Here is an 11,165-nt window from a genome sequence, read left to right as displayed (position 1 = left end):
AGTGAGACTCCAACTCAAAAAAAAAAAAAATCAAGTTGATTTATAAAGCAAGTCAAATGTGTTCTCAAGAGGTCAGTTCTATCATGCTGGCAGAAAACAAGAGGGTTTAGAACTCTTCACAGTCACAATCTCATTCGTGTAGTAGGTAGGATGAAACTCTCTAAGGCTCCAAAGCCTTCCTTTCCTCTCTCCTCCCTACATTAATCTGCCTGCTTCTAAGGGCCTGCTCAAATTACGTGCCAGCCTTTGATGGTACACAGGGTTAAAGGAGTTATCACTGTACTACAGCAAAGGAAAAACAACCAGAAAGAACCTAACAGAACAAGCAAAGGCAGAGAGTTTCAGTTCCACAAAGCGTAAATGCTCCTACCCACCACAACCTGAGTTTGCAACAATTAGAAAAGTATAAGCATTCAGCAAAACTGAATTGGCTCAATAAAATTACACATCCAGCCGGGCTCGGTGGCTCAGCCTGTAATCCCGCGCTTTGGGAGGCTGAGGTGAGTAGATTGCCTGAGCCTGCAGGCTCGAGACCCGCCTGGGCAACTTGGCAAGACCTCATATCTACAATAAAAAAAAAAAAAAAAAAATCAGCCGGGCGTGGTAGTACATGCCTGTAATTCCGACTACATGGAAGGCTGAGGCAGAAGGATCGCCAGAGCCCAGCAGGTCGAGGCTGCGGTGGCCGGGAGCGGACACTGCACTCCAGTCTAGGCGACAGAGTGAGACTCCAACTCAAAAAAAAAAAAAAAAATTTACATATTCATATAGTCAAATACGACTTAAAACTACACAGATTTTTATCAAAATAGAATGATGTCCATCTTATGGTGCTAGGATAAATGTTACAGAATGATATACATAGTATGAGCCCATTTAAAAATATTTTTAAGGGGTGTGGGACTGGCAGTTGAAGAAAACTGCTAGGGGATGGAGGGGCATACCTCATCAACAAGCATGATGAGTACCTGCATGATCAATGTTTATATACCTAACCCTGAATTGTACCCCACATCTTTATAATAAATAAATAAATTTTTTAAAATTTAAAAAATAAATAATTTAAAAAAATTTTTTTGTAGACAGAGTCTCGCTATGTTGCTCAGCTGGTCTTGAACTCCTCACCTCAAGTGATCTTCCCATTTCTGCCTCCCATGGTGCTAGGATTACAGGTATGAGCCATCGTGTCTGGCCTTATTTTTTAATTAAATTATTAAATTTTATTTATACACACATATACAGAAGAAAATACTCAACTACACAAGTGGTTATTGCTGGCTGGTGGGATTATAAGTAATGTTTTCTTTTTTTTTTTTTTTGAGTCGGAGTCTCACTCTGTCACCCAGGCTGGAGTGCAGTGGCATGCTCACAGCCACCGCAGCCTCGACCTGCTGGGCTCAGATGATCCTTCTGCCTCAGTCTTCCAGGTAGCTGGAACTACAGGCATGCACCACCATACCTGGCTATTTTTTTTATTTATTGTATACACAAGGTCTCATCAATTGCCCAGGCTGGTCTTGAACTCCTTGGCTCAGGCAATTCTCTCCCCTCGACCTCCCAAAGTGCTGGGATTACAGGCGTGAGACTACCAGTTTTTTTAAAAAATCAATAAAAATTAAACATCTAAATTCTATTCATTTTGAGAAACGGATTCTTTCCACAGCCAGAACACTACAAGCAGAGCAGATTATAAGAATAAGAGCTAACAAACCACATAAAAGGTGGTGGTGGGAGGGGAATATTCTCTTTGAGACAAGGAAACAATCAATTTACTAGGGGAATAGTGGCCTTCTAACAAGTGAAAAGAAGAAAAGGAGATGAAACAACCTGTTTTATTTTCTATAAATAAAACCTTGGAAGGCATATTGCCAAAGAAACACAAGTCAATATAAACCTTTATATACTGGACTTGCCAAACTTCACTTTTAGATAGTATATTAATTATGTAGTCAATAACCATGGGTTTCATTAGTGTATTAAATACCACGATCAATATTATTTATACTTTTCGAAGACAGGCCACTCAGGGAAAAAAAGTGGGGGAGGGGAAAATTTTTGACCCTGCAGTTCAAAAAAGTTAGAACTGCACACTAGAGATTAGCAAGGCTTTAATGGAAAGCAGAAAACACTGGAAACATGGACAGAAATCAGATTATTACCCTGTTATTTTTTTTTCCCTGCTTCTTCCACAATGAGACTGGAGGGAATTCAAGAACCATTTAAAATAAAGGCGAAATGATTAGATTTTTTTCTAATTGCTTAACACTGATGTCATGGTGTACGCAAAATAATCATTGATCTCTAAGTGAAAGATGAGAAATAGAACAACATGAACAGCCTTTCGAGGTAAACTATATCCAAGAGAATTCTAAGAACTGTGGGCCAGAATCTATTTAGGCAATCCTCAGGGCCCTAAATCTCTTAAAAGCGTAACAGTGGAGCCAATTTCTGATGCTCCTCTACTGGTGATCTGATTTTCTAGTAGGGAAATCTGTTAAACATCCTCCCTCAAGGGAACCCTCCCCCGAGCATCCCGCCCCCCGGGTTTCTCATCACATCCATGTAGATATGCTTGCTAGTTTCGTCACACTGGCCCGAGAGAGCACAACTGGCATAATGTCCCTAGATGCATCTCAGTACCACACCTAGTCAGTTCTCTTCACCAAGTAGAGGGACACATGGGGACAGGAGGGAATGCTAGGAGTAGTAGACATAAAAGACTGGTTACTAGGCTGAAAGCTAGATTACCACTTTCCACCCACAATTTGCCAATCCAGAATAATGTTGAAGACTATACTTTCCTAGTTGATGCTTTATAAGCAAGGTCAGACAGAAAAGAACTTCCATAAAAATTGTTGAGGCCTCGGCTGGAGAATCAAGGGCAACCAGTTACCATATCCTGAGACTAGAGAAGGGTAAGGAGGAATGTGTCTAAACAATGAGAAAAAGTCCCTGTGTCTGTTCTCACGAACAGGAGTCCTCCTGTCTAGGGCTGGTTGGTTCCTCCCAAAAGAGGACAGCTAAAGATGAAACAGACAGGATATCATCACTCCTCATCTCCAAAAAGCCTCCATATGCTGCACTTGCAAATTTAAAACCAGGGCCTCAGGCTGCAGACTGACTGCAACACTGCCTGGATACTTGGAGAGAGATGTGCAGCAAATGCCAAGTGGTGGGTTACAGCAACCGGATAGATAATTAATATGATTAGGAACATACAGAGCAAGCATGCTCTTGCTGACTGAAAAGCCCAGTAGCATAATTACTGTTTTCTTACCAGCTCACTGTCTGTACACATTTCAAAGCCTGGTTGGTGTTAGACTGCTGTGTAAACATCAATAAAATCCCAAAGTGCCAGATCATCAGCATCCTTGGGCACAATGGCTTTTTGTTTTTAGTGTTTTAATTCTTAAAGATGCATTTCAGGGTTGCAAACACTAGGAAGAATGATCTCCATGCTTCAGACTAATCTTTGAGTTTGTAATGAGTTAACATCTCCCCCAAGTGAACGTTTATTATGAAGGCTAATTAATTGCTTTCCAGTTACAAGAACTTGCATTCAAAGAAAGCGGGATTCACAAGCAAATAATATACTGTTTATTAAAACAAGGCAAGGAAAACAAAGGGGTTCTCCCTTCAAAATCCTTTCTATTTAACATAGCTAAAGTCAAGAACTGAAACATACAAATCCAAGAATTATGTACAGATAGAAAAACTGCATTCACCAACCAAAATGCAACATTAACTGAAATGAAAACTAAAGCAATGCTTTGTAGTTGCCTGGATTTCCCTGGGGGACAGCAAGTCAATGCTTATCAGCCGTCCTCAGAAGAGACAATTTTGATTAATATCAGACCCATCTGACTTAGTCTATTAAACCCTGAAGGAAGGATATTCTTCAGATATAAAAGATATGCCTTTGATTAATAATTCTACCCTATTGCCATTCCAAGCATTAACAACTATGTAGCACCTCTAGAGAGTGCCTTTGAATTCTAGGAAGACATACTTACTAAAATACCCAGGTGTCCCACAACCACTTCTCAGCTCTCCCTCAGAGAAGCAACCCAAGTTGTGAAGGTGTCACCACTGGAGAAGCAAAACCCTACTTACATAATTTACTCTATCTGCAGTTAGGGTCAATTACTTGTGACATAATTCCTGCTTGATAATAATGAAATCTTAATAAAAACTGACAAAGGCCTGAAGACAGAAGGAGTGACTGGTTCTATACTACCTACTGGCGGACCCCATAGGCCTGACACAGTTTACACCACAGCCATCTAGCACATTTCCCTTTGCCTCCCAATGGGTTCCAAGATGCATATAAGACAGGAAATTGTTTAGTCCACCATAAAGAGGCTCTCTGCACCGTGTAGCTAATGTGGGATTGTCACACAGGGGTGAGGAGAAATTGATTCCATTTTTTGGTTCTTTATCTGCAAACTTCTGTCCAATTAGTGCTGCTCTCCTCACATTAGTGCATTTCTCCTGATGTTCATGATCAGCCTTCTGCCATATTCTCTGTAGTCCACGGGCTTCGCGTCCATCACAGTGGCCTTAATTCGAGACTCATCCTTCAAAAGGAGAAAAGCAGTGTGTGAACGATGAAAGCCCATGACAAGGAGCAGCGAACCCCCTTTGCTTCAGGGGTTTTGATGAGCCCAGCAGGAGAGAGCACAGACACACTGGATTCAGAGGTCAATTATTCCAATGAAGAAAACACCATGAGTGGCAGCCCGGTCCAGAATTTCTGGGGCTGGGGGAGTGGATGGATCCTCCCTTCAACACAAACCCTTTTAATCCTTTCCCTCATGCTCCCAAACATTCAGAAACCTAGAATTCAGATGGAATGGACATTAGAGGCCTTCTCTAACTCCATTTGTTCTCTTTACTGAGGGGGAAGAGGAACCAGGAGAGGATATGTGACTTGCCCAAAGCCACACAGCTAGTTCTGAAAGTTGAACGTTCATTTCTAGAAAAGCTGAGTCATAAAAGAAAAAATACAGCAGAGGAGGAGGACCTGGGTTGGGTTCTAGCTCAGCTCTGAATGAGGCAACCTCTCTGTAATTCACCTTCCCTGTTCATACCATGGGGGCGCTGAATGGTCCTATAGAAATGCCCCCTGGTCCCACCCCGGCATCATTTCACACTGACATTTGACCTCCATCTCATTTAAAGCTTACAATAACAAATACATCTATGAACAGTTATTAAGGTCAAGGTCTTATAATAAAACAGAATGAGTTTGTCCTGCAATAAGCAAGGCTGTTTTCAGAATTCCCCCTTTTCAGTTGTCCAATTATGTCCAGGAACGGAAGGGTGCCTTTAGAGGCAGAATGGAGTGATGCCTAGAAAGGCGGCACAGTCCAGCTCAGGGGTTCTCACATTTTAGCGTGCTCAGTAATTACTAAATCCAGTGATATTCACAAGCACAGTTAAGAGCAGAGCTCTGAAGTTGGACTGCCTGGGCTGGACTTTAGCTCTGCCACTTGCTAGAATATGACTTCAGGCAAGTGACTTATTCTCTGTGCCTCTGTGTCTCTCTGTATGTATTCTTTCACTAGTAAAATGGAGATAACAATAGCTCCTACATATAGGGTTATTGCAAAGATCAAGTGAGATAATACATGTAAAGGATGTAGAACAGTATCTGACAGATAGTGCTCAATAAATGCTGTTTTATTATGACTATGTAACTATATGACATAGCAATTTAAGGAATACTCAAGGTAATTTTTATATATGGAATCTGTTTCATAAACCAATTGACTGACTGACTGACTGACTGACTGATTTAGAAACAGGGCCTACGTTGTTCGGGATGGTTTTGATCCCTTGGGCTCAAGTGATCCTCCTGCCTGGGCTTCCCCCAAAGTGCTAGGTCTACAGGTGTGAACGCCCATCCCCAGATTTTAGAACCTAAACTTGAGGAAGACGTGTCTCCACTATATGCATTACCATTTTTTTGGTCAGAACACAGATAAAAAAAACCCAGGGTTTTTTTCTTTTTTTTTTTGAGTTGGAGTCTCACTCTTGTCACTCAGGCTGGAGTGCCATGGCATGCTGCTCACAGCCACCGCAGCCTCAACCTGCTGGGCTTAGACAATCCTTCCAAGTAGCTGGAACTACAGACACATGTCACCATGCCTGGCTAGTTTTTTTGTGATTTATTGTAGAGACGAGGTCTCACCAAGTTGCCCAGGCTGGTCTCAAACCCCCAGGCTCAGGCAATCCTCTCCACCTTGCCTCCGAAAATGCTGGGATAAAGGCTGAGCCACTGCACCTGGCCAAAAATCCAGGTTTTTAACTGAGAAGACCATACAGCATTTTCCCCTCAGATGTTTAGACAAGACACATAACTGTTCTCTGTTCCTTCATCTGACAATGGGATAATAATAGTGCCCATGTTGGGAAGAGCCAGTGAGTAATGAACACTGAGTGTGCAGCACTGGGTCTGGCACAGGGTAAGCAATTCACTGACAGCTCATATTGCCGTGGGCAACAAACAGTATCTCCCACCACTAATCCCCTGCTCCTGATGCCCTTACTTACATTGTAGGTCTCTAGCTTGACTCTGACTCTGAATACAAAGGATCGAAAGTTGGCATTCTGGAAAACTTCCTCAAATGCTTGTTCATTCTGCAAAATAATATAAAATGTTAGACACAGAAACTACTAGACAACCTGAAAATATCTATAAGACTTTTCAAAAGACTTTGAGAAAATTATCACCGCAGTGGTTTGAAATTACTTAGGAATGACTAATCTACATTACATAAAACTGTTTAAGTAGAATTTTATTTAAAATTAAAACACTCTACCTAGAGTAATCAAATTCACAGAAAGTAGAATGGTACTTGCTAGGGCCTGGAAGAAGGAGGGAAAGGGGGAGTTACTGTTTAATAGGTATGGAGTTTCAGTTTGGGAAGATAAAAAAGTTCTGTCAAAAGAAATCTTCAGGCCAGGCTCGGTGGCTCAGCCTGTAATCCCAGCACTTTGGGAGGCCGAGACTAGTGGATTGCCTGGGCCCGAGGGTTCAAGACCCACCTGGGCAACTAGGCGAGACCTTGTCTCTACGATAAATAAAAAATTAGCCAGGCCTGGTAGCACGCGCCTGTAGTTCCGGCTACTTGGAAGGCTGAGGAGGAAGGATCGCTGGAGTCCAGCAGGTCGAGGCTGCGGTGGCTGGGAGCAGGCCACTGCACTCCAGTCTGCATGACAGAGTGAGACCCCAACTCAAAAAAAAAAAAAAGAGAACATGCACTAACATCAGGAACAACAAAAGCTATGTTGAGAGGCCCAGATCAATTTGCTGAGAATGAAACCAATGAGGTCAATTTTAGAGCAATCCCTTCACATGTGCTATCAAAAGTACGTATGTATTTTACCTACAAAGTTTGCTACACTAACAGCTCCACCAAGGTTCCTGAATTCCCAATTGTACCTGAAATTGCACTGGAACTGCTGATAGCTGCGAACTTCCTAGATTGTTAAATAAAATAAATTATAATAAACTGTTAACTTTTTTCAGTATTTAATACCTGTAGTTCAGTTAGTAATTTTTTTATATATAGCATGTTGCCTGTGTGCAATTGAACTGTAAAGTTCATTGCAAAGCAGATTATGGGTTTTTTTTGCATAGCAATCAGAGTTGAAATTTGTTTGCTACATCAACAAATTAAGGACATTTTCACAAACTGAGAAATAAACAAATATGCCAATTCGTAGGTGGTTTTGCCTTATCCTTTGGATGTGACTTTTAAAATCAGAGCAATGATGATATCATAAATGCTGAAATTTTAGGCATAAATGAACACGTTTTACAGGTAAATAATGGGGCTAAAAGTATTTTGATGTTTTTAATTTTTTTTAAACTTATTCTGATCTTATAGTTGCCATTAGCATTACTAGAGTTATACAAAGAATTGTATTATAAACATGTTTATAACTTAGCCAAAACATTGATTTTTTTTTTTTTTTTTTTTTTTTTGAGTTGGAGTCTTACTCTGTTGCCCAGACTGGAGTGCAGTAGCCGCTCCTGGCCACCGCAGCCTCTACCTGCTGGGCTCCAGCGATCCTTCCGCCTCAGCCTTCCAAGTAGCTGGAATTACAGGCACGTGCTACCACGCCCAGCTGATTTTTTGATTTATTGTAGAGATGAGGTCTCGCTGCCCAGGCGGGTCTCGAACCCACGGGCTCAGGCAATCCACTCACCTCAGTCTCCCCAAAACACTGATTTTTATAACTCTCCAGGAATAAGAGTTGAAATTTCTTATGTCTTTTGATAAACTGCAGTGTTGTTTAAGTGTATCTTGTCATTTTGTTTACTGCTGCATTTAAGAACTTTATTTAAAAACAATGTTGGAAGGTTCCTGGGTACAGATTTTGGAGCAGTAACTGTGAACTGTAGCCAGATGGCCAAAAAGTAAAAAACATGACTTGGAAAAAAAAAAAAAGAAATCTTTAGCCCATTAATAATTCTCTCCTTCCCTCTACTTCTGGAAAATACAAATGTTTTTTGTGTCTATGAATTTGCCTAAAAAAAAAGAAGTCTGGGCCTGGTAATTCTAGCACTTTAAGGAGGCTGAAGCATGAAGATTGCTTGAGCCTCACCAACCTGGGCAACAGAGTGAGACCTCGTCGCTACAAAAAATAAAAAAAATTAGCCAGGTATGGCGGCACATGCCTATAGTCCCAGCTACTTGGGAGGCCAAGGCAGAAGGATCACCCGAGTTCAGGAGGTTGAGACTGCAGGGAGCTATGATCAGGCCACTGCACTCCAGCCTAGGCAACAGAATGAGACTTTGACTCAATAACAAAACGAAAAACAAAAGAGTTCTGGTGATGGATGGTGGTGAGATGGTGACAGGGGCACAATGATGTCAATGTACTTAATGCCACTGAATTGTACACTTAAAAATGGTCATAATGGTAAATTTTATGTATACTTTACCACACAGAAATTTTAAAATACTCTTAGTTTCTAAGACTCTGAACATTTGTGAGATATATATTTTTTTAGTTGGAATCTCATTCTGTTGCCCAGGCTGGCGTGCAGTGGCATGCTTGTGGCCACTGCAGCCTCGACCTGCTGGGCTGAGGAGATCCTTCCATCTCAGTCTTCCAAGTAGCTAGAAATACAGGCGTGTGTGACCGAGCCCAGCCAATTTTTTTGATTTATTATAGAGATGAGGCCTCACCAAGTTTCCCAGGCTGATCTTGAACCCCTGGGCTCAGGGAATCCTCTTGCTCTACCTCCCAAAGTGCTGGGATTACAGGCGTGAGCCACTATGCCTGTCCTGTGATATTTTTAAGACTTTAAATGTTTGTGATGGAATAGATCCGAGGCCCAGCATCTTCATCGTGAATTAAGAATTGGGAGGAAAAGCACTCAAAGAAGACAGGTGAAGTGGGCAAAGACTAGGAAGATCTAAAAAACACAGTCCTCTCCCCCCACACTCCTCAAATACAATTTGATTAAATTTCTTTAAAAGTCTGATAAGCAGATAATTAAAGAATGCCTTTTGTATAAATACTCATAAAACAAACTTGTAATAACTTTATATAAAATTAACAGTTGTACATCATTAAGACTCTTAACCAAAAAAGAGACTAGTTTACATTAGCCAAGTATCTTTGCAAGCCACATGGAACATGAAAATGGCTTTGTTATACGGAATGCTTTTGTAAAGGTTACTTGGCAAAAAGAAAGGGAAAAAAAAAGGTCATCCCTTGGACTGTCAGATATGAAAATCAAACGATGGGTTAAACCCCCAGAAAATCATACCACTGTCATTATTCTTCCAAGATTCAAGAGCATGAAGCACATACACCAAGATCTCATGGTTCCTCAGGGGAGAGTTTCTATATGTCCACATTCACCAGCAGTAAAAACAGTCAAATATAATAAGCTCATAAAAAATCCTGAAAGGCTGACCAAGCCTTAAAATCTGATATGAAAAAAGAGGACTAGGCAAAACAGACAAAAGATACTATCACACGTTAAAGTCAATTCCAGTTATTTCTGTAAAAGGATTTGTCCGGACTATTTTCAGAGACCTCACAGACAATTTTAAAAAGAGGCAGGGGCACAGCCAGACAGAATAGGCAGACAGACCAAAAAAGAGGCAGGGATAGAGTCAGACATAACAGGCAGACGGACAGAACTGACAACAGGAGAAACATGCCAGAACAAATGGCAAATCCTTCCATCTTCATGGCCTTTTCAAGTACTCTAACCAATTTGGAGGACATGGAAGAAAAAAAAAACCCACCTATAGACAGATGCCAATTAACACAGACAGATGTTAACTGGCATCTGTCTATAGGTGGGTTTTTTTTTTTTCTTCCATGTCCTCCAAATTGCTGTTTTGCCTAGTCCTCTTCCCAGAGGACTGCTGTTTTGCCTAGTCCTCTTCCCAGAAAATATAGCTTTTATTGGTCTTCTTTTTTTTGAGTTGGAGTCTCACTCTGTCACCCAGGCTGGAGTGCAGTGGCATGCTCACAGCCACCGCAGCCTCAACCTGCTGGGATCAGGCAATCCTTCCGCCTCAGCCTTCCAAGTAGCTGGAACTACAGGTGTGTGCCACCATGCCTGGCTAATTTTTTGATTTATTGTAGAGACAAGGTCTCACCATGTTGCTCAGGCTGGTCTCACACCCCTGAGCTCAGGCAATCCTCTTGCCTCTGCCTCCCAAAGTGCTGGGATTACAGAAGTAAGCCACTGCACCTGGCTATTGGTCTTTATGTGTTTTATCTGAGCAACCATCTTTCTCAAGTTTAGCATAATTAGTAATCTATGGTCTACAGATTTAAAATTAAAAAAGCAAATTTACAAAGATGAAAAGGGTAACATTATATTATGAAAGAAGGTCAGTTCATAAGAATTGCTTCTGATGACCTGAAATAGCAGGCACCTTACATATGCATTTAAACCAGAATTTGACTCACCTTTTCTGAAAGGTGCTTATTATGTTAAAAAGGCATAAGCCGGGTTCGGTGGCTCAACCTGTAATCCCAGCACTTTGGGAGGCTGAGGTGAGTGAATTGCCTGAGCCCGCGGGTTCAAGACCCACCTGAGCAACTTGGCGAGCCCTCATCTCTACAATAAATCAAAAAATTAGCCGGGCGTGGTAGCGCGCGCCTGTAGTTCCAGCTACTGA

The 11,165-nt window shown here is 41.4% G+C and overlaps 1 protein-coding gene across 1 annotated transcript in view; it reads right to left on the bottom strand.

Moving 5' to 3' along the window:
- Positions 1 to 3,571: 3,571 nt before the first annotated feature.
- Positions 3,572 to 11,165, bottom strand: part of RPA1 (replication protein A1) — a 69,672-nt gene continuing 62,078 nt past the window's right edge. The window contains exons 16-17 of the mRNA XM_008063414.1: positions 6,556 to 6,642; positions 3,572 to 4,577 (exon numbers count right to left, since the gene is read on the bottom strand). Coding sequence (XP_008061605.1) covers positions 4,473 to 4,577; positions 6,556 to 6,642 — 192 coding nt within the window. The 3' untranslated portion in view covers positions 3,572 to 4,472. The remainder of the gene's footprint in view (positions 4,578 to 6,555; positions 6,643 to 11,165) is intronic.

The sequence above is a fragment of the Carlito syrichta genome, unplaced genomic scaffold (assembly GCF_000164805.1).
Source record: "Carlito syrichta isolate Samal-C Ts95f unplaced genomic scaffold, Tarsius_syrichta-2.0.1 Scaffold306835, whole genome shotgun sequence".
In the NCBI taxonomy this organism is placed as follows: Eukaryota; Metazoa; Chordata; class Mammalia; order Primates; family Tarsiidae; genus Carlito; species Carlito syrichta.
This window is presented reverse-complemented; position numbering and strand designations above follow the sequence as displayed.